Below are 21,988 nucleotides of genomic sequence, written 5' to 3' on the forward strand. Positions count from 1 at the left end.
CCGCTTGATCGTCTTAGCTGATCGTCCGCAATGACGCTGCGGTTGGACGGCCAAACACTCGACATCGCCTATGAACCGTTAAAGAAGGGTGAAATTCGCCTCATCACGTTCGAGGGCATCACAAGCGCCTCTCCCGGGAATCGTCTCGGATACCACATTCGACACGTTAGCATCGACGATCCGCCCCCCTACTGCGCTCTTTCCTACCGATGGGGTAATGGAAAAGAATTGAAGTATCCAACCAAGTTCAAAGGCAACTGGCTCGACATCCGTGGTGGGCCACTGGAAGCAGTGCGGGCTTACTTGTCCAACCCAAGTGCAGAAGATGGCCATCTCCCGTTCTGGATTGATCAGTTCTGCATAGAGCAGTCCAGCAAGGATGAAATGACCCAGCAGGTGTCTATGATGCATGAAATCTACTCGAAAGCAACCAAGACAGTCATCTATCTGGGCACTCCTCGAGGCCCGGAGAGTGAAGGCCATTTCCGCTCTGCTTTCGACTACCTCAGAACACTTGATGGCGACGCCATGTCCCTTGATTCGTTGGAACAGACCGTTCAGTCTACGAAAAAGTTGCCCGTAGGAACCGTGGCCGCGCTGGCCGCCGTCCTCGCAGCGCCATGGTTCAGTCGCACTTGGGTCGTTCAGGAAGCAGTCCTGTCCAAGAACGCCGTAGTGCTCTGCGGTAACAACATCGAAGACATGGTGCAGCTGTGCGCTGCAATCTCGCACTTCGACAGCATGGCCTTTCTTCGCCAACTCTTCCGAGACTTCCACGTATTAGAACACCCGTGGCAGGCCCGGGTACAGAGAGTGCGGTTGTTCTACCGCTTGAAACTGAGCTATGCCGCATCTCAGCCACAGCCATCGGAATGCCTTCCTCGAGACGCGATGAAACGCTTGCTTGCCCGCTGCCGGCCTTTGGAGGCTACAGATCCAAGAGACAAGATCTTTGCGCTTGCAGGCATCTGCAGGGCCGACGACAGACCGGTTGTTGGCTATGAGCTGTCGGAAGCGCACGTTTATCGAGACACGGCGGTGAGAATATTGCAAGAAGGGCACCAACACCACCGCAATACACCAATGGGGACAGAAGAGCCGGTCAGTTGCTTGTGGAACGACCTCTGCCTGCTCGCGCTCGTCAATGCAGACCATGTGATGATCACATCACCCTCTTGGATCCCTGACTGGTCGCTGCCACTGACATACAACGACCTCTGGTTCGAGCACGAGGAGTCTCTCAGCTTCCACGCGTCTGGGAACAAGAGCCCTGGTGTCCAGTTCCCCGATCATTCTCCTCGCACGCTGGTCATATCGGGGAAGCTCTGCTCAGCAGTTTCGTCGACCGGTGAGGACAGCATCCAGACGAGGGTCTTCCACGAGACTGACATGGACGAGTGTGGCTTCTCCGACGAGTGGTGGCCGGTATCGAGAGGGAGAATTGAGGGGACCGTAGAACAAGGAAAACGCCTCCCCGAATGGATTGTGCGCGCTGCAGAGTACCTTCGTGCCCACACTCACCCGAGCGTCGACCATCAGCAGCGTGAAGAACGTATTGCTACGACGCTTTGTGCGGGCGCAAGCATTGAGACTGCCTCGGGCCGCGGTGGACACGTGGCTTCAGCCAACAAGAGAGGCCAGCTTGCCCAGCTCTGGAAGTCGTATCAAAAGTTTGCTGCTCGTCGCCTCGGAGTGGAGATAGAGAAAGATGAGACCGATGCCGGGAGTCGGGATGAGAATGAACGGGCATGTGTGTGCTTCCTGGGCATGGTCGGTATAGCATGTCGCGGACGAAGGCTGTTTGTGACAATGGATGGCCACATTGGTCTTGGACCTGGCCGGATGACAGAGGGCGACGTGATTGGTGTTCTGTATGGGTCACATTGGCCATTCGTTCTAAGACCCTGTGGCGATGGTTTCCTTTTGGTGGGGTATTGTTACGTTGATGGAATGATGCATGGGGAAATTGTTGAGCGCGGCGATATTCCTGAAAAGCAGGTCAGGCTAGTATAAGCGGACAAGTGCTACTTAGCCGCCGCTAAGAAAACTTTGGTCCTACTCCGTCCACCCAAGGTCAAGTCCCAAACAGTCTAGGCCACTCTCCGAATGAGAAGCAGCCACATTACTATGAACTCGAACTGTTGTCATTCGGAGAGTGATGATGGCGACATAGAGCCAGTCTGTGATGACGGGCGGTGCACCAATAGAAAGGGTCTTCCGCAGCGTTGGTGATGATTAACGGGCAGAAGTGAGAATGTTGGAGCGGATCAGGGTACAGCCTAGCGAACCATAGTAGCAAGTTGGATATCCATGCGTCCGCACTCCGCCACTATTTTAATTTTACTCTCCCTCATTGCCTCAAGCACCATCGCCTCTGTTTTACCCGCACAGTAAGAGCCGAGATCGGCTTCCCATCTCAACGTCAATACCTACATCATGAATCGAACTCTTTCTTCTACAAGTCTTGCAAGAGACAGGTATTCTGGGTCTAACATCTACGCCTTCTTTGATTCCAGGTGCTCGTAAGCCTCCTTCTAGAATTCTCTTTGTTCAGCAATACTAATCGCGTCCAAGACTCAAGGAAGTCATCCAAGTAGTTGTTAGCCACGAAAAGAAACCGTTTTCTGTCCACAAAGAGCTCATTTTCGCCTATTCGGACTTCTTCAAATACGCCTGCAGAGAGCCTTGGAAAGAGTCGGGCGGTGTGGTCGAGCTCCATGACACAGAATCTGGCCTTTTCGACATATACCTACGATGGCTCTATTGGCCCAATTCCTTGGATCGTATTGAAAATCCTGGTTGCACCACCACTCTGGACGGAGCCAGACGCGTAGACGTCTACAAGCCGCTGTTCGATCTATACGCGCTTGGACACATGCTCCAAGACTACCATTTCAGAAACAACGTCTTGAATAAAATCGTCATGGTCGCACGGACCACCGGTCAATATCCAAACCGCTTCGCGGCTTTCGTACATGACATGCTCCCTCCCGCATCGCCGCTTTGGCGACTGTACGTCGATTTCTGGACTGGTCAATCAGATGCGCGGTGGCTGAAAACCACAAATCCGGCTGACGACTGCAACTCCCTGGCTACACCAATGGAATTCTTCCGTGACATACTCCGGAGACAGAAGCTTGGCGGCAGCGAAAAGCACCCGTGGGAGGAGGACATCTGCCAGTACCATGACCACCCCAGAGGTACTCTCAGATGTGCCGATATAGGCAAACGTGCAGCTATGGACGTGGAAGTGGAAGGGGATGAACACTATTCTGCTGACACAGAAACCACCATTGGCGCTCCAAGAGACCTGACGAGTGGGCTGGATGATGTAGAGTAAATAGGTCATCTTCAAACACAAACGCTTGTACTAGGAGGCGGGGTGCGGGGTCCTCTTCCGCTTGGCAATCGAAATAGATATTTCATTATAAAACCTCAAGGGTATCAAGGAGTGTCTAAAGGATGAATCTCTCTCAATCTTTGCCCAAAACGATACATCAACACCGGCAGAGGGACCATGGCCAAGCTCACAAACCCCAGCAAAGAGTTCCCCCAGTTCAGCCCGAGATTCGCATACAAGCTCGGTCCAGCCAGCGGTACGAAAGCCCCAAAGAGACATCTGACAGAGGACACACATGCCATGGCTGACGCGGCATACGCGCCAGATGCATCGACCATGTACGCCTGAAAGCTTGCGTTCATGCCGAATTGGGCGAAGCCAAAGGGCGCAAGGCTCAGGATGGGGACAATCCAGTGATTGCCTTCATACGTTGACCACCCGTACCAGAAGAAACTGATGGGGATGAACAAGGCAGGGAGAAACGACGTCACGAGCCGCATCTCGGGTGTGTAAGTATTCGAGTTCTTCTTTGTAAGTCGGACGGTGATGAGGTCGGACGTGGTTGCAAAGAAAACGAAACCGATGGCGCTGCCACCTCCAAGCCCGAGATAGGCAAGTCCGGCAGCCTCGAGAGACCAGCCGTAGACTTCTTGAAAGAATTCAGATGTCGTGGTGAGAAGGATGTACAGGAGGCCGGAGATGAAGCCGACTGGGAGGCAAGTGATGGGAAGAAGCGGCGACCGCAAAAGCATCTGCCAAGGGCGGACGAGGCCCTGAGAGAGTTGGGCTTTCGCAGTCTTGGGCGCCTTCCTCCCCTTGCCGGCCTCGTAAGCGCTTTGCAGGCCTGGTGAGCGAAGGCTTTTCTGCAGTCCCAGCGTCTTGCGCCGGATGATGACCTCGGCATGTGTTTCTCGGGCGAAGACGGCCATGGTCAAAGAGACTGCGGCGCAGGCAATGGCCATGACCCAGAAGTTCCATCTCCACCCCGCCCGCTGCGTGATGATTCCGCCGAAGATGGGACCAAAGACCGGACCGAACAGTGATCCGAGAGTCAGGAGGGCTGTTGCGAGGCCGCGGTCGTGTATGTCAAACAGATCGGCCGTCAGCCCGCCACCGATGGAGAGACATGCAGAGGCTCCGAGCCCAGACAGCGCTCTGAAAGCCAGAAGCCGTCCAATCCCCGGCGCGAGGGCGACACCGATGTGGGTGGCGGTGAAGAATGCATTTGCGGGGTGGATGATTGCGAGACGGCCGTAGACTTCGCTGAGAGGAGACAAGATAAGAGGGCCAACCTGATGGATTGTCAATTCCCAAGGTGGAGATTCCTGCCTCATGTCTATGCACGCACCATGAACCCAAGCACATAGATTGTGGTCACCAGAGAGGACAATATATCCGAATCATTGTGGAGCTCGGTGTCGATGTGGGGAGCGGCAGGCGCAACAATCGAGGACGCCAAAAAGCTGCGAGACAGGAGGTCAGTAGACGCCTCAAGCCTCAAGGAGGAGCTACATGCCTTAGAACAATCATGCAACTGACAAGGCTCATAAAAATCCATTTAGCCGCTGGTGAGAAGTTTCTGGTCGGCGTTAGATGGGGAGTCGAAGAATCCAGAAGAAGCAGATCACCTGGGATGCCGCGGGTCTGACTGCCCCTCCCATCCGACAATGCCATGGCTGAGGTCTGTCTCTGGGAGAAGCAGATGTGCAGTGCTGGGCACATCTGATGGTCCTTTCTCCTGGATCTTGTCGTCGCCCATGTTGGCTCGGTGAGGCAGAGCTTGTGACGGTCCAAGCTGTGGAATCAACCATGCTGTCTATGCTAGTTTATACACTGTGAGAATCAAGGGAGGAGTGGGAGAGAATACTCATGCTAGTACCGACCGGCCGATCGGCCGATCGGCCGAGCGCCGCATTTGGTAAAAGTCGACGACGTTGGAGAATCTGAACACGGACTGCCAAACGCTTATATCCGGACGTCCATCGCCTTGCGGGTATAGACGCTTCATCATCAGGTCGCCAGCGCACCGATATCGCTTCATCAGTGGTAGAACGAAGCCTGTCCCTTTGTTGATGTCATAGCTCGGACGTCGTTGTTTAGTCAGCGGCGCCAAGTAATTCGACGCACCCTTCTCTCACACGTGCTGGTAACATCATGTCCGACGGCTATGGATCTTCCCAGATGGACGACTACTTGGGCTCCGCTCGCCAAAGACGGCCTACCTGCGAGCCCTGCCGACAACGTAAAGTCCGCTGTAACAGAAAGATACCTTGCGCCCACTGTGCCCGCCTGCATCTCCATTGCACCTATGGCAAAACGTCACGACGCGCACCCTTGAGCGCGCTTCCAGAACACTCACCAGTCTCGATTCCGGATACGACCTCCGCTGGGCCTGGCTACGACAACAACTCAGAGGTGCTCAGTCGACTCAACACCGTTGAGACGCTCCTCAACAACCTGATAACCTCACTTGGAGCGAGTAAACTTCCGAATCTTCCCGCCGCAACCAATCAAGTCGCCCATACCCCCAGTCCATCGCCGCCTGATGCTGCATCGCGAGGGATCCTGGTCGGCGCTGCCGAGGGCGGCAGTTATGTAGATGATTCCGTGTTTGTCGACTTACTCCTTGATGTTCGTGTCGCAGAACCCTCTCTGTCACACCCAAATGCTAATGCTCTATCAGGACCACACACGGCGGAAGACGTCCGGAAGTACTTCAAGGGAGTCTGCACATGCCATGCTCCCACAATCACACTCGTCACAGCCCGTGGGTGTGATGGCAACTGACGTCTTCGGTCCACGTACCGAAACTGTGCATGTGGCGCCCCATATCTATCCTACACTCTGGGCCATCTACGTTCGAAACGTTGATCTGGTGATGAAGCTCTTGCACATCCCGACAGCTCAACCTCTCCTTCTGGATGCTGCCAAGAACACTCGGTCAACAGGGGACACGACCGTGGCCTTGCTATACGCTGTATCTTTTGCTGCCACGGCTTCCGTGACAGAAGAGGAGACCATGACCCAGTTCGGTCTCAGTCGTTTGTCCCTGCTTCGCCAACTCATGTACCAGATGGATCAGTCATTGATGAAGGCCAAATTCCTGATATATCCTAATCTACAGACTCTCCAATCAATTGTCATATATCTGGTAGCCGCCACCGCCTGTGCTGACAAAAACTTCGAGCTGACGTACACAGACGGCTTTGCGTACCCACGACACCGGACGACCGGTTTGGGTTCTTGTAGGCATGGCAATCCGTTTGGCCGAATCCCTCGGTCTTCATCGTGACGGATCTCGCCTTGGTCTAAGCCCTTTCGAGACGGAGATGAGATGCCGACTGTGGTGGCAGTTGTCCGCCTTGGATTCCAGCGCGCCAGAAGACTACGGACTGGATTCCACCATTTTTGACCGCAGACAACCCCACCGACTACCTCTGAACGTCGATGACGCCGACCTTTCTCCTGAGATGACGTCTCTCCCCGCTTCCAAAGAATCATGGACTGAAATGACATTTACCATAACCAACTTTGACATCTGCCGAACATTGAGAGAGGCCACTGCTGCAGTTTGGTTGAAGGACGGTCAGGCCAAGGGAAAGGCGATCCAGGACGCGGAGCACTCCATCTCCAGCCGATGGCTGCGCTTCTCCGAACGTGACAAGCCAGTCTGCCAAGCGGCCGAAGCCATGCTGCATCTCTCGATCCTGAAATCACGATTCAACCTCGCCCTGCAGTCGTGGCTCCCCTCCCGCGAAGCCAAGTCGTCGGCCACGTCTCGATACCAGCAGCTACCGCAAGCCATCTTCGCCACGGCCGTGGATGTCCTCGAAGGCGGATATATGCTGCAGTCCGGGACACTCTTTCCAGAGTTTGCCTGGTTCTTTCGGCGTCACCCGGAGCTCTACGCGTTGTTCCTGGTGCTGCACTGTTTGAGGGACGACCCGGAAAGGCCGGAGGCAGACCGTGCCTGGAAGTCTGTTGGCGAATACTGTTCCTGCTTGAAGGACTTCGAAGAGACGCTTGGAAGGAAGGGCCGCGCGAGTTGCGTGTGGGAGATCCTGCGGTCACTGCGAGAAAATGCCAGAGAGGCGTGCCACCAAGCAACGCGAAGACCACTTGCGTCAACTCTTGCTGGGCCATCTCAGGAAAGTACAGCCGTGTCCATGGGAAACGGGGGATCAGAGGTCATCCAAATGCCTCCGGTATGGCCCGAGATGCATGAATTCCTGCAACAAGGGAGTCCCGCCGCATTGGACGCGTCGACGTTGGACAACTTCATTGCTTGGCACGACTTCTCCGACTGGCTCAACCTGGACTCCGATGCATCTGAATCGGGTATGGGTAGATAGAGCGCTCGGTAAGAAAACACAGCCTTGGCATGTCAACCTTGTAGATGCCCTTATCCCAAGCGTTCAATGTCATCGATATGGATGTAAGCAGAGGAAGAATATTGCAACGACGCGCAGATTATTAAAAATATCAAAAACAGAAATCCGTAGTAATACATCTCACACTAATAAAACCAACCCTGAACCGGCTCCAGCTCACGCCCCGGCAGAGTGCCTGGGCGTAAAGCTCAACATCAACGGCGGCAACGTCAAGGTAAACGTATCCAACTGCCCCCTCTCAAACACCTCGCCCGTCTCGCCCTCCGCATACCCGACGTCGAAATTCAGAGCCACCCGCGCCAGGAACATGCGCAGCTCCATCTTGGCCAGCTGCTTCCCCGCGCAGTTCATGGCGCCCCGCGAAAACGCAATGAAAGCGGCCGTCTCGGGATTCAGCGGCGGCCCTTCCTCGCTCCACCTCTCCGGCCGGAACTCCGCGGCGCGCTCGAAGTTGCGTTCGTCGCGCTGCAGCGCCTGCGTCGGCACGCTCACGATGGTGTCGCCGGGGATGTGGACGCCGTCGACGACCAGGCCTTCGGGGGGCGTCACGCGCGCCAGGCCGCTGGGGACGGGCGGCCGCAGCCGCAGCGTCTCGTGGATGATGTCGTCGAGGTATGGCACGGATTTCGCGATGGCGCTGCTGGACAGCGATCCGTCGTCGCCGCGGGGGAAGGCGGCGTCGAGCTGGGATTGGAGCTTGGCGAGGACGCGGGGGTGGCGGACGAAGAAGTTGAGGGTGTTGGCGAGGGCGGCGGCGGTGGTGTCGCTGCGGTACTGTGGTTAGCACGTAGTGCTGATGGGGGACTCGGAGTGGATATATGGACGTACCTCCCGGCGATGATGAGCAGGCGTGCGTCCTCGTGCAGCGCCATCTCGCCCGGCGGCGCCGACTTGTCGTGCTCGAACCGGGCTTTGATCAGCCACGAGAGGATGTCCTGCGGGTCGGCGTCGCTGTGCACTTCCTTCTCCTTCTCCCGCACCTGCTGCGAGCAGTACGTCATGAAAGCCGTCAGGCTGCTCGCCGCTCCCGGCACCGCCGCCGCCATGCGCAGCAGCCACGGCACCGGCGTCAGCAGCCCGATGGCCGCCATCGAGTCGTGGATGCCCTTGATGGTCGGGTGCTCCTTGCCGGCCTCGAGCGTCTTGAAGTCCCGGCCCAGCCCGACCTCGCCCATGACGTCAAAAGAGAAGAACATGGACCACGCCGTGCCGTTGACGGGGGCTTTGGCCTCGCTGAGTCGCCGCAGCTGCTGGATCAGCGTGTCCATTTTAGCTTTGACCCGGGGTTCGTAGTTGGACAGGGCTGGTGGGGACCATGGTCAGTACAAGGGAGTGAGAGGGCGCGGGAAATGGCAGACCTTTAATGCTGAAGCCGCGGTCCCAGGCACGTCGGCGCTGACGTTGGACTTCGAGGACGCGTGTCGAGTTGATGGAGCATTTGGTCACGTCCTCCGTCACCTGAGAATACCACGGGGACTTCTTGCAGCGAGATGGAGGACCTGTCAGCTCGTCAGCGGAGAATCCATGCAAGTCTGCGTGATTGACGCACCGTAGATGAGGCGTATAGCGGCAGGACGGTTGATGGAGATTTCGCGGGGTCCTGGGACACAATGAGCAGCGTCTTCAGCATCCATGGCCGGGAGAACATACCAATACGCACAAAGTCCCCGTACTGCTTGTGCAACTTCTCCACCTCATCGCTGTACTGGGTGTTCTTGCATGCCAGGAACATTGCATAGAACCGAGATGCCGCAGCATACTTGGGGCCGGGGAACTTCCTCAGGCTGTGGAACAGCAATCGGTAGGCGAGGATGCTGGCAGCGAGGCCAAGCTTGAACGAGTTCGCCACGCAGGCGGTGCGGAAGGCCGCCTCCAGGGCGTGCATGTGACCAAGTAAGGCGAACAACGCCCAGAGAAACATCACCGATGCTAAGTACACCCCGACGAGTCTCCATCCTTGGCCGTCTATCTCGACTCGGACGATGCTCCAATGGAACAGAACGCCGAGTGCGAATGACTTGGAGCAGGACGAGAGGAGCCCGATCTGCAGCCCTCGCGAGAGCTCCGCGGGCTGAATCTCATCCATGGTGGGTGGGAAGACGGGGCAGGTGGACATTGACGAATACACACCAGTGATATGACAGTCGCGCCTCTTATTCTTTTCTGAACCCCAGCGGGAGAGGACGATGCCGAGCCGGGTCAGTCCCTCCCTGATATGCGAGTCAGCACGGCGAGCCCCACACTGCTGTGCCGTGTACATAGTTACGAGCTGGAACTGGCCCGCTTTTCGCAGGGACCACATCCCAATGCGGAAAAAAGGCATCCGTGCGGACGGTGTGTCGGACCCAAAAGAGCTATAGATGCTGATTCAGGCGTGTGGAACTGTTGGCCGGTATAGGCCATGTCCCTGAGTCCAAGCCTGTAGTATTCGCTTCCCCTTTGCCTCACAACCGCCCATCGGAATCTCTCCTAGAATCCTTCCCCGTCACACCATTCCGGATCAGTGACTCAGATGCGCGGGTCGCCGCGGGCCGCGATGATGCGAGTAAGTGCGTCGGCAAAGCATGAAAGGCCACACGGAGGCATCTCTCCGTAGAACACGAAGGTGATGGATGCACAGAGGGCGGATGTTCATTCAGGAAGCGAAGATCTGTAGGAAGCGATATTGTCGTCTCAGCTTTAGTAGACTGGTCGCCGGACATGTAAGAGCAGGACGCGCGCCCCCTTCTGGTTTCAATCTGCAGAGCTTCTACTCTACGCTTTCTCATCACCATGTCCTCCTCCCGCCAGAGCAGCCGGCAAATCCTGACCCCGGATACGGTGGCCCCGGAGACGCTGCAGCCAATATGCTACTGGACCATCACCCCGCTCTTCGTCGTCACCGTCGTCACCACCGTCATTCGAATCTACATTCGATCCTACATCAAGTCTTTCGGCTTGGATGATTGGGCCGCTGCCACCCTGCTGGTAAGTCTCTCTGATGGAGAGGCAAACACGTGCTGACATTCGACAGCCGCTGAATGCAGGGCTGCAAGCCATTCTGTATATATTCCTACAGCTCGGGGCCGGGCTGCACATCACGCAAGTGCAGACAGAGAGTCCCGAAAGCCTCCCCAAACTCCTCAAGGCAAGTCATGATGAGGCGATTTCGATGCTGTGTGCCCCCTTCTAATCCAGTGCTGCGGCAGGGCCTCTTCGTCATTGAGATCTACTACGTCTGGATGCACTTTCACCTCAAGCTGGGCTTCCTGTTGTTCTACCTGCGCCTCTCGCACCTGAAGTCGTTCCGGATCGTCGTGTACGTTACAATGGCCTGCAACGGCCTGCTGACTGTCGGCATTTGGCTGCTGTACTTTCTCCAGTGCACGCCGCTGGAGGCGTTCTGGAATCCCATGAAGTACCCCAAGACGCATTGCCTTGACACGAGCATCACATACTTCGTTCCATACAGTTTCGTAAGTTCCGAGACTCCCCAGCAAGTTCATGGCCGAGTGCTGACAGCCGGCGGGTTTAAGATCATGGTGCTGGATGTCACCATCCTCGTGCTGCCCATCCACACCGTCTGGAATCTTCAAATGACGCTGAGACGTCGGCTCGCGGTGCTTGGCGTCATCTGCACCGGCGGGGCGGCGGTGGTCATCTCGGCGCTGCGCATAATGGTGCTGTTGCAGTTTAGCGCCAGCCCAGACTTTACGTGGACCCTGGGAAAGATGATCATTGTGTCGGCGTTTGAGATCAACATCGCCATCATCGCGTCCAACATGCCCTCCATCAAGGCGCTCTGGCTGAACTGGCGGGGCGGCACGCTGAACTCGTCGCAGCGCTCCAAGTACAGCCAGCATCACCAGCTGTCGGACATGCCGTCGAGCAGCTTGCAGTCACGGCGTCCGAACCAGAATGCGGATAACGTGTCCGAGGAGTCGTTGGTGGCGAAGGAGGCATTGCAAGGAGCGTGAGACTAGGAGGAGATCTGAGTGTGCCCGGCACGCCTACTTTGTACGATAGGATTATGAACTATAATGCGATTCGTGCTATTCCTGATCAGCGTTTTCCTCATTGGTGGGCTCGTAAATTCGTGCAGGTCCACGTCCGAGCTGTGTATGTGCGGTGTGCGAATCATTGAAAACCCCGCAACGTGTGCGCCATTCCCGTCTGTAACCGTTCGCTTGGGATCCCTTAAAAAGACCTAACTTCAGGCCATCCTCATGCACGGGGCTGATCCGTCTCGCTCATTTCATTCATAAGGGGAACCACATCGTAGTCATTCAGCTCGATTTTTTTTTCTTTCACCAGGATTGCGCAATGACTCTGAGCAACAGATGACAAGACCAACGACGGCCTCTCAGAGCTGAGAATTACAAATCTCTTCTGTCACGAAAGGCTCTCCGTGCTAAGAAATGCAAAGATTGACAAATGAGTGGAGCCGACAACTAAAACATACTACCAGTTCTTCCAAATCCCTCAAAGCCTCCCCTGCTCCCCCCCGTAGCGATCCATGATCGACGTACACAGCAAATTGCCCGCCGTCAGCAGCAGACACGCATCCAAAAACCGCCACTCCTCTTTATCCAACCCCCCGTCCTCTTCCAACAGCCTGCCCACCTCGGCATCCATATCACACTCGACCTGCAGCTGCAGCCCATACACGACGCCCTTGGCCGCCTCGTCGCTCGGCAGGCCCAGCAGCTGCTTGACCACGTGCACCGAGTTGATCAGGTGCTGAATCTTGCCCGCGGAGAAGGCGCGCTTCTCCTTGGCGAAAGAGCCCAGGTCGTTTGCGAAGATCATGTGGTTGCCCATCAGCTCAATGATCTTGGCCATCCGCGGGGAATGGATGTCGACGGTGGAGTCGATGGAGAACTTGGTGCAGGCGAGGATGCATCTGAGCCGTATACGTGGGTTAGCAGCTTTTCAGATCGGCAGGAACAGAAGGGGGGGGAAGGCCGGGAAAGGAGTCAGGTGGCGGAGTGGAATGATCGGCTTACGGATACGCAGCGTCTTCGCGCCGATACGCCAGGTAGTCGGCCAAGTCGGCGAACGGGCGCGGCGGCGGCGGCGGGTGCGAGCAGAAGCCGATGAGCTCGTCGATGACTTCCTGGCCGCCCGTGCTGGAGAACTGGCGCAGCTCCGCGATGCTTTGGTCGATCATGGCCTGGAGCGGCGTCTTTGTGCTCGTTTCTGCCGGGGACTCTCCTGCTTTGTCCGAAGTTTGTAGCCGTGAGACGAAGTCATCGCGCAGCTTGGTCACTTCTTCGCCGTCTTCCATCTCCCAGAGATCTGCGCACGCGGGAAAACGGGGATTAGCTTTGGGAATGGGTACTTTCTATGAAGCCGGAGTGTAGAGCACGCACCGTCAAAGACAAAAATGTACACCATGACGATAGCCAACAGCTTCACCTGCTGCTCGTCTGCCTCGGGGAAGAGGTACACGGCGAAGCGCAGGAACCCATCCTCGATGTTCTGCAGCAGCTTCGCCGAGATCTTCGAAAACGTCTTGCCTGACCTGACCGCCTGCTTGAACGAGTCGTCTTGCAAAAAATGCTGGAGCGCGTCGGAACCGGCAGATAGGACGGTGCGCCAGTACTTGCTCTGCCGGAACACGCGCAGGGCAGTCCGACTCGCGATGCCGGCGTCGGCAGGGAAGATGTCGATCCAATTTGCGGCTTTTGAGTTGCTTGAAGCAGTGGCGGGCACGCCGGCGCGGTCCAGCAGAGCCCCACTGGCAACGAGATTGTTGAGCTTCAAGGAGGGCAGCTGCAGAAAGTCTAGCGAGACGTCGCGGAGGTAGTCGTACGAGTAGTTGACCGAGAAAAGGTGGGCATGGTCCTCGGTCGAGGCGAGCCGTGCTACATGTTCAGGAGGCAGTCAGTTCTGATGATCAAGCATGAGATATCACCCTTTCGTCACACCCACCATTTGCCGCGCTGGTCATATTGGTTGAGGTGGTTGGATGATGAGATCAGTTGAATTTGCTGGTAAGGCTATAGAGTGCTGATCTTTTGATGATCGAATGAGTGTTGATTGTTGGCATGAGGGCTGAAGGGTCTGCCCCCCGGGGCTGCCTTATATATCCCGAAAGTGGCTCACTGCTTGTACTACATACATGATTGCACGTGATTCAAAACGGAGCTTCACAACTACCGTATGATATAGGAATGCTCGTGAGTGATTGACAGGAGACAGAGGATACGACACGGAGGCAGTGCACCTTTCACGGCACGGCCTTAGTCAGTTCAAAAGATGGGGGGAGGAGGAGGCCTCAGTACGCAAAACCACGCGTGTTGAACTTCACGAAGCTGACTCGGCTTTCATCGCCTGCCGAACTCGACGATTTTCACATCTATATCGCGGTTCCCTATAGTCCGTGTATATGACGTGTACGTGGCCTGACAAATAAGAGCAGAGGAGAACAGTTGAAGTACCCCCGGCATGAATAAGGTACAATCAAAGCTTGTGCCAGGGGAGGACGCAGGCCATCCAACCGCGATTCAGGTCGTGTCCGCAACACTGGTAAAATGTCGCAACACCTGTCAGACCGGCCAATCACCTTCTCGGCACGAAAGCTCCTTCAACGGTCCCTGATTAAAGTACGCGGGGGACGCGGACCGTGCGAAGCATTCGTGTGTGCCGTGCGAAATGATCAACAGGCCGTGCTGTCGGGATTGAGAACTTCCTGAACCGGCCCGACCGAGGTAGTGCTGTCCATCACTTGATACAGTTACTCCCTAGAGTCAGTCGAGAAGATGATACCGGTCAGCAAGAGCTGCAACTCTGCAAGCGAGCTCTCGGCCATGCTGCGGCGGAAGCAACAAACCCGTAACCGTGTATGCTCCCCTATCATCCTCCTCATCACTTCCGAGGCCACCTGCTGAATCTATCTGAACCCACCATCTAGATAGATATTTCTTCATCTCTGCGGCCCGTTGATCTCAGCTACTAGCTACTTGCATGTGTGTGCACAAAGGGGGTAAGGTGTCGATCAGCTTCGCTTTGCTAACTTTCTATCCTCATTCTAAACAGCGGCAGCACTCTGAAAGATTTCAGCCGGGGTTGTCGAAATGACAGCGGGAAAGGCAGGGTTCAGAGCTATCATTGCCGGAGGCGGCATCAGTGGCCTTTGCTTGGCCAACATGTTTGAGAGACTCGGCATCGACTATGTTCTCCTCGAGGCATATGGCGAAGCCGCCCCGCAGGTGGGAGCCAGCATCGGACTACTACCAAACTCGCTACGTATCCTAGACCAGCTGGGTTGCTACGACGACATCCGGGCTCTGACAGAGGAACCCTCGCAGACTGCCTATGCCAGAGGGCCAGACGGGAACAAGCTGATGACCCTGTCGAACCTATCTTTGCACATGATCAAAAGGTAAAAGATGAGTGAGCCCGCACTTTGAAGAAGGCATTCTGATGACCATCTGCGAGCAGGCACGGTTATCCCATTCTTTTTGTCGACCGTCAAATGGTTTTACGGGTGCTGTACGACCATTTGGAAGACAAGTCTAAGGTGCTGCTTAACAAAAAGGTTACTAAAGTTGCACTCTCCGCGGAACGAGTGGAAGCCACTGTCGCGGACGGCTCTTCATATGTCGGCGACATCTTGGTTGGAGCCGATGGAGTGCACAGCTTCGTCAGGAGAGAAATGTGGCGCATCTCCGACGAGGTCTCACCTGGCCCCGTTCCTCACTCTGAATACAAAGGTATGTAGGGCCTTTTCAGACCCGGAGTAGATTGTGGCTTGCTGACGCACGGCCAACTGGTCAGCCATGCCGTGTGATTACGGGTGTATCTTTGGAATCTCCAGACCCATCGAGGGGATAGACTTTCAGAACATTCACACCGTGTTCAATAAAGACCACTCGCACTTGGTTATTGCCGGCCCTGGGGCGCGAGTGTATTTCTTTCTCTTTTTCAAACTCAACCGCACTTACGGCCCAAACATTCCCAGATTCACCAAGGATGACGAGGAAGAATTGGCCAGGAAGCATCAGGATGATCCCATCACCGAGACAGTGAGATTTCGGGATATCTACAATCACCGCACTGTGTCGGTCCTGACTGCACTGCCCGAATACGTCTTGGAGAGGTGGCACTTTGGCAGAATCATGACCATTGGGGATGCGGCTCACAAGGTATGCCCTCTGCTTTCCTTGCGCATGCAACTGTGATGGTAATTCACTCGGCAGTTCGAGCCACTTTCAGGCCAAGGGGGCAACAATGCCATTGAAACGGCAGCCGCTTTGACCAATGCATTGCAGTCGGCTCTGGACTCTCACCCACAGGGGCTGAACGACAAGGACATGTCGTTCGTGTTTGAGCAGACGAAGAACCTCCGGGCCCCGCGTTGCACCCAGCTCGTGAATGAAGCACATCTTCAGCAGCGGATTGAAGCCATGGAAAATGGCTTCTTCGGATGGCTTGCCTGCCGCATCATTCCGAAGCTGCATCTGGAGACGCATCTAAGAAGATGGACAGACCCCGCCGTTGCTTCAGTCCGCCTCAACGGGCTGGCGGTTCCTAAACGCAGCAGGTTCGTGCCTTACGACGATGAGCTGCCATATCCTCCACTTCGTGGGAAATGCGTCTCGACGTTCGCAATGGCCTCGCTATTTGCTGCGTTGGTCTGGACGCAGACAGCAGGGCTGCCTTTGCTCGACCAGCTCTTGGCCCAGTGCTGTATTCTTCATGCGGAATCACCAGCACGTGTCTTCTCTGGACTTGACAGGTTTACTGCGGCGATTTCGACCCCCCACTGGAGCATGTTTCTCCCGGTCTACGTGATTTGGACCGTGGAGGGCTACCGCAACGGCAGCTCCCGGACTCTGGTGTCATTGTAAGTCTGGAGTGTCGAAGCACGCATCAACGAACAAAAGGCTGACGGAACAAGCAGCCCATCCCTATGGGCCATGGCTTCCTACTTTTTAGGACTTGGCATCGTTGCTCCGCTGCACTGTTTTGTCAGTGTCTTCGCGACATCAAACGACACTTATGCACGGACATCTGGGCGCCCACTTCCAGTCGCCGCTGCCAGAGCAGTCCTTGTGTCATCGCTCGCCGTCTGCATTACCGCGGCAATGCCTCTTCTTCTCGGCCAGTGGCACGTTGATGTTCCCGGTCCAGCATTGGCGCTGATCCCACAGGTGCCACTGTTGGTGCCGCTCCTCACGCTTCTCCCCCATCTTCTCCCTTGCCACCATCAGGATTCCGCACTGGACATGTACGAAGGAAACGACACGCCGTTGCTACGAGTCGTGTACTTAATCTCCTTCCTCACCGCAGCCGCCGCTCATCTGTGCGTTGCTTTCCAGTCATGGCCGTCTCCAGACGTCTTGAGCGGAGCCTACGCTGTGCCTTCGCACGACTCCATTGCCGGGCTGGCCGCCATCTGCTGCTGGTGCTTCTACAGCATCTATGAGGTGCGGCGGCTCGGCTACGCTTCCACGCCACAGGCTCTGAGAGCGGCCTGCGTTCTCGTCGCGGGCCAAGTGCTGGTGGGGCCGGGAGCGGCGTATGCCGGAGTGTGGTACTGGCGTGAAGAAACGGTGGCTCGGCTATCTATTGGTAGTGGGCAGATGTAACGCACGTCGTCAAAGAATTATATCTAGCTCGATCCATGTGTCATGGCACCAACCTCACAAGCAGGCAAGAAGTGTGACAGTACTTATTTGCTCGGCACAGGTCTTCGAGAGGTGGCGGCCGGTGTTGCAGTAAGAGCGGTGGGCATCTGGATGCTGGCATTGCCACACTTCATCCGCGACCTTCCGTGGCTGATTAAGGGATCAATAAACATGGTCTTAATCTTGGCAGCAGGGTAAACGACAACGTTGTTACGTTTCTGAAAGGCCTTTTCTAGCCAGTGCCCGACCATAACGACCTCGCATGGCCTCGCGAAAAAAATCCACTGGAACTTTAAGCTTATCAGGCGTGGTATATATAAGCGATCAAGGACGCGGTGACTACTGAATTAGACTTGTTTCCGATTTGACCATGTGGTCCTCCGTTCCGTTGGGGATCCTCCATTGACTCGCGTCACGCCATCGCTTTTGCCCGGTCCCTATGGGCTTTTCTTTCGGCTGCTTCCTCTTGCCAGTCCCATACGCGCCGGATCCCCATGCACCTGGAACTTCCCGTGCGGGGTCTTTGCCCGTGCGGCTTTTGTGCCCTGCATCATGAGGCTCCTTGGCCCTTGCGGAGCTTCCTCCGGCGCTGGCTTCCAGCCCGGGTTCGCAGCAAAAGTTTCTCGCGTTCGGATTTCGTATTAACATTTCTACCAAGCCTTGGTGCATGGACACACTTAGTTAGTAGCCAAGACGAGTAAACGAGACAACGTGGCACAAAGGTCGCACGATGCATTATTAGCGTGCTGGATGCGGCAAGGTTCCGGCATCTGCTTCCGCTGCACAGCTCGGCCCGGCCCTTAGTTGGTCCCTTGAAAATCGCTTGGCGATTAGAGCCCAGACCGACCGACATTACTATAGTACAGCTGCGGCGGTGTGCCTGCCTGCCCGCCCCACCGGCACAAGGAAGAAAAGACCCTCGAAAAGGGGCGCTGTGGGGTTCCATGGCTTTTGGTGGCCCGAGTTCATCATACGTGGCATGTAAAACCAATCATGCCAACTAGCGTAGGAAAAGAAAAAAGAGAAAGGAAGAAGGATACTTATTTTCGCACTTTGCTCTAGCGCTAAGGAGGCGGTAACCTACGAATCATGTACTTACAAGGCGGCGGCGATTCCTCAACATGGAGATGAAAGCATAGAGATGATACCCGTTTCCATTGACTAGCTAAGAGCGAGCGAAAAGACTCTTCTAGCTGGTATGCTATCTCTACTTGTAGAGGACAATGCGATCAGGGACAACCCGAGATCGAACAGTCACGGCAGGTAGAGGCATGAGCTCCGTAGTGTCTACAAGCAGCCAGCCAGTGATCCCCATCGATACCTCCAATATTCCCACCCGTGTTGATGAGTTTACACTGGAGTCGTTAGAAACCCATGGTACGTCGCCCTCACTAGGATTTACTTACAAAGGGATCTTCGATGGCAGTAGCTGGTAGCATGTTAGTATCGGTAAAACGGTAGACGGCGCCTCTACTTACGGGTACGAAGGCCAGCTGACTTCAAGTCGGAGGCGTAGGTGGTTCGATAGTAATCGCATGCCTTCTGGCTGAGGCTCAACTCTTACCCACTCATCCCGCCCATCATGAAGGTTCTCAGCACTCTCTTCCTCCTTACAGCCGTCGTTGCTGCTCTCCCACAGCCACAGGAGTCTGTTCCTTCGGACAACGACACTTCAATCGACGTGTTCTACAACGGAACAGCGTGCAACGACATCGCTTGCGTCACCCTTGAATTCCCTGAGGATCTGGGTTACACTTACGACAACACGTCGTCGCTGGCAGAGAACACGACGGACATCGACACGAGCAACCCTCTCCAGCGTCGCAAGGGCAGGACCGATGCTCTAGCCCTTGCTGCCGATGTCCTCCATTACTACTCCTCCCAGTATGAGGAGTGGCTCAAGGATCAAACGGTGAGTTAGTTCTCCGCTTTACCAAATACCCCGCTAATGCAGCATCTAGAGACGTCGGGACTTCACTCGGGGTCTCTCTTCGAAGTTGAGGGATGATACTGGCTGCAACATCTTCGTCTGCAATGTCGGCTACACCGTATCTACCCCGTGCGACTACGTCGGCAACGTCCATCTTGACCTCAAGCAAAAGGATGCTACGGTTGTCACGTAAGTCATCTGTACTGTACTGGTATACAAACTTTTCTAATTCCCATCTTAGGTACAGCATCTGCTTCGCGAACATCCTGACATTCCACCGCCAAGGTGATGGAGGCTTCGAGAACGTGAGTGACTTGCGATTGAGACGTTACTGAATGGCTACTAACAAGTCTTGATAATAGTGGGCGTGGGCTACGGCTGGGGCCAACTCTTGCGTGGCTCGATCTGATCCCGCATATGTTGACTGCAAATACTCCTCTCCAAGGTGCGAGAAGCCGGATGCTTAGCTACCAGGTTACCACCACAGGACCCAGAGCTAGGGACTGTCTCAACACAGCATGGTCGTCACGGTTTTTACGAGCTTTGAGGAGTAAAGGCCCAGACGTCTGAATTCCTAGACTGTTCCTATCCCAAGGCTCTCGACATGTTTCAACAACATGGTCTTACTTTCGACTCATCTCTATGGTTTTCAATGTACTTTAGCATCTGATGCTCGAGCTATATAGTCTAATCTTGTGATGGTCATCAATTCCACTCCCCATATGCATTGCAATGTGCGTGTAAATGAAAGCTAGGAGCTGCGTCGACGGGGATGAAGTCGATCGACTAATGGTTTGTAGCCTGCATATCGCGCAGGGCGATGGGTCGGGGTAAATGAATTCAATAGTAGGGTAGCCCTTTGCAGATGCCCACATCTCCCTGACCACTCGGGTTACGGTGCTCTTGACCAACTGCCCACCAGCCTGGGGTTTGACTCTCGCCAGGAGCACGATTTCGACCACTTGCGTGACGATTGAGAATCCCCTGCAAACGGGAGATCTGAGTGCCGCCTTCGTGCCAGGACATCACCAAGCTGCTACGTGCAGAAAAAGCAACCTCACGCCAGCATGCCGCTGCGGTGCCCACGCACCAGGTGAGTGCTCAGGTGAGAGCTCGGCTGGCCAAACCTTGGCGGGAGCAACCGGGCGCCAGGCGCACGGTCTTGTTGCCCCCGCCGAGCTCTCACCTAGTGCCAGCTCAGCCAAGTCTCCTCGGTCGCTCGGATTCTGCTTGGCGACAAACGGATTATTATAGCACCATGCGAACTATGAAGCTGTTCGAATCGTGTAGCTTCCGCACGGTCGCTTGTCCCGCATCTTCGAAGTCATTGTATATAGACTAGGTAGCCCGGAGTGAGCATGTTCGCACGCTTTGGGTTTTGGTCACATTGAAGCTAGCCGGATTGCATGGGAACTTTCTTTAGCCTAAGTTCGCAGCTGCGCAGGAGTTTAGGCGACTGTTCGAATGGAGCAGGAATATGGTTCGACACCATCAGGTTTCTCTGAATCGTCGACCTGGCCCATAAGCATCCCTCCGCCGTCTGCCGCCGGGGAAATGAAGCCATAACACACAGAGGGAAGGGAAGGAAAGAGCAGGCAATCTTACAAGGTGGGAGTATAAATATCTGCCAGCTCGCACCTCAAGAAGCCCATCCACAACCATTCGATCCAAACAGTCAACTCCATCATACCATCACCAGCACCATGAGAATCTCCACGAGCCGCAGCGGCCTGCCCACTGTGCTGAGCCTGTTTTTGGCTTGCTCTGTCCTCTTGCAGGGCACGCTTGCACGTTCGATTGACTGGCGTCTCCATGCACGCGCCGCCGATGAGATCCCTCACAACCTGACCATCCCGGACAACGAAACCTACCTCCTCAACGGCACCTGGCTTGCTTACTCAAACGGCACCCTCCTCACCTCCGAGGACGGCGACAACTACCCCGTCATCGAGCGGCCCGCCCAAGCCCGTCATTACATCGAAAAGGTCGAGCACAACAAAGCCGCCTTCTGGTCCGGCATCGACTTCGAGCTCTCCGTCCGCATCGCCCGGCGCGAGGGCTGGCACACGCTCGAGATGTCCGTCACCCGCGAAATCACCTCGCACCCGTGGGCGCAGTCGACCAGCCCGCACTACGAGCACTTCTGGGAAGTCGTCTCGGCCGCCTTCACCGAGAGCCTCATCGACGACAAGCACACGCAGGTCTACGCCATCCTGCGCCCCCCCACCTCGCTCACCCCCGGCGGCCCGTTCAAGGACGGCCGGGCGGTGCGCGGCAGCGACTTCGGCGACGTCGAGTTCCCCCGGCTCGAGAAGGCCGGCATCACCGTCTTCGCCATCCACCCGACCGCCTCCGACGCCACGCGGGCGAGCGAGACGTACGAGATCTCGCCCAAGGACAACGTCAGGCTCTGGCAGAAGAGCGGCCTCTCGTCGTCGGGCACCGCGGAGACCGAGTGCCCCAACGCCAAGAACAAGTTCATGCTCGGCTGCGGGAACTCGGCGACCAAGGAAGAGACGCGTTTGACTACCTGCGGCGGCATCTCCGAGCACGAGATCGTTCTTCCGGGCGGCGGCTTTTGCGACTTCTCACACACCGGCAATGCTGGAACTCACAAGGTTCGTTTCACCAAGTCGGAGGATGTGTATTGGCTCGAGGCGTGTGAGATCCACGAATTTTGTCCTTGAATGGCGTCCTTTGCTGGACTTTATGG

The 21,988-nt window shown here is 55.8% G+C and overlaps 10 protein-coding genes across 10 annotated transcripts; 7 read left to right on the plus strand and 3 right to left on the minus strand.

Annotated features, from left to right (window-relative positions):
- Window positions 1-30: 30 nt before the first annotated feature.
- BKCO1_670006 (het domain-containing protein) lies at window positions 31-2,013 on the plus strand (the record flags this gene model as incomplete). The annotated part of the gene is made up of 1 exon (XM_020278376.1): window positions 31-2,013. The coding sequence occupies one exon, from the start codon at window positions 31-33 to the stop codon at window positions 2,011-2,013; it is 1,983 nt and encodes a 660-aa protein (XP_020126289.1).
- A 423-nt stretch (window positions 2,014-2,436) lies between these two features.
- Window positions 2,437-3,340, plus strand: BKCO1_670007 (kelch-like protein 8; the record flags this gene model as incomplete). Its single annotated transcript, XM_020278377.1, has 2 exons — window positions 2,437-2,522; window positions 2,575-3,340. The coding sequence occupies 2 exons, from the start codon at window positions 2,437-2,439 to the stop codon at window positions 3,338-3,340; spliced, it is 852 nt and encodes a 283-aa protein (XP_020126288.1).
- Window positions 3,341-3,444: 104 nt separating this feature from the next.
- On the minus strand, window positions 3,445-5,099 carry BKCO1_670008 (mfs multidrug transporter; the record flags this gene model as incomplete). Its single annotated transcript, XM_020278378.1, has 4 exons — window positions 3,445-4,632; window positions 4,689-4,803; window positions 4,857-4,919; window positions 4,969-5,099. 4 exons carry the CDS (start codon window positions 5,097-5,099, stop codon window positions 3,445-3,447), a joined length of 1,497 nt encoding a protein of 498 aa, XP_020126292.1.
- Window positions 5,100-5,494: 395 nt separating this feature from the next.
- Window positions 5,495-7,692, plus strand: BKCO1_670009 (c6 transcription; the record flags this gene model as incomplete). Its single annotated transcript, XM_020278379.1, has 3 exons — window positions 5,495-5,971; window positions 6,024-6,491; window positions 6,541-7,692. 3 exons carry the CDS (start codon window positions 5,495-5,497, stop codon window positions 7,690-7,692), a joined length of 2,097 nt encoding a protein of 698 aa, XP_020126291.1.
- Window positions 7,693-7,887: 195 nt separating this feature from the next.
- On the minus strand, window positions 7,888-9,817 carry BKCO1_6700010 (cytochrome p450; the record flags this gene model as incomplete). Its single annotated transcript, XM_020278322.1, has 5 exons — window positions 7,888-8,497; window positions 8,560-9,034; window positions 9,090-9,230; window positions 9,281-9,331; window positions 9,382-9,817. 5 exons carry the CDS (start codon window positions 9,815-9,817, stop codon window positions 7,888-7,890), a joined length of 1,713 nt encoding a protein of 570 aa, XP_020126300.1.
- Window positions 9,818-10,503: 686 nt separating this feature from the next.
- On the plus strand, window positions 10,504-11,687 carry BKCO1_6700011 (uncharacterized protein; the record flags this gene model as incomplete). The annotated part of the gene is made up of 3 exons (XM_020278323.1): window positions 10,504-10,698; window positions 10,745-10,862; window positions 10,909-11,687. The coding sequence occupies 3 exons, from the start codon at window positions 10,504-10,506 to the stop codon at window positions 11,685-11,687; spliced, it is 1,092 nt and encodes a 363-aa protein (XP_020126299.1).
- A 505-nt stretch (window positions 11,688-12,192) lies between these two features.
- Window positions 12,193-13,663, minus strand: BKCO1_6700012 (sesquiterpene cyclase protein; the record flags this gene model as incomplete). Its single annotated transcript, XM_020278324.1, has 4 exons — window positions 12,193-12,613; window positions 12,717-13,008; window positions 13,083-13,577; window positions 13,645-13,663. 4 exons carry the CDS (start codon window positions 13,661-13,663, stop codon window positions 12,193-12,195), a joined length of 1,227 nt encoding a protein of 408 aa, XP_020126298.1.
- Window positions 13,664-14,789: 1,126 nt separating this feature from the next.
- Window positions 14,790-17,306, plus strand: BKCO1_6700013 (fad binding domain-containing protein; the record flags this gene model as incomplete). The annotated part of the gene is made up of 5 exons (XM_020278325.1): window positions 14,790-15,097; window positions 15,157-15,428; window positions 15,493-15,860; window positions 15,915-16,561; window positions 16,619-17,306. 5 exons carry the CDS (start codon window positions 14,790-14,792, stop codon window positions 17,304-17,306), a joined length of 2,283 nt encoding a protein of 760 aa, XP_020126297.1.
- Window positions 17,307-18,927: 1,621 nt separating this feature from the next.
- BKCO1_6700014 (uncharacterized protein) lies at window positions 18,928-19,742 on the plus strand (the record flags this gene model as incomplete). Its single annotated transcript, XM_020278326.1, has 4 exons — window positions 18,928-19,257; window positions 19,307-19,464; window positions 19,517-19,580; window positions 19,638-19,742. The coding sequence occupies 4 exons, from the start codon at window positions 18,928-18,930 to the stop codon at window positions 19,740-19,742; spliced, it is 657 nt and encodes a 218-aa protein (XP_020126296.1).
- Window positions 19,743-20,978: 1,236 nt separating this feature from the next.
- Window positions 20,979-21,962, plus strand: BKCO1_6700015 (uncharacterized protein; the record flags this gene model as incomplete). Its single annotated transcript, XM_020278327.1, has 1 exon — window positions 20,979-21,962. One exon carries the CDS (start codon window positions 20,979-20,981, stop codon window positions 21,960-21,962), a length of 984 nt encoding a protein of 327 aa, XP_020126295.1.
- Between the last annotated feature and the right edge of the window lie 26 nt (window positions 21,963-21,988).

This window comes from Diplodia corticola (genome assembly GCF_001883845.1).
Source record: "Diplodia corticola strain CBS 112549 chromosome Unknown scaffold67, whole genome shotgun sequence".
In the NCBI taxonomy this organism is placed as follows: Eukaryota; Fungi; Ascomycota; class Dothideomycetes; order Botryosphaeriales; family Botryosphaeriaceae; genus Diplodia; species Diplodia corticola.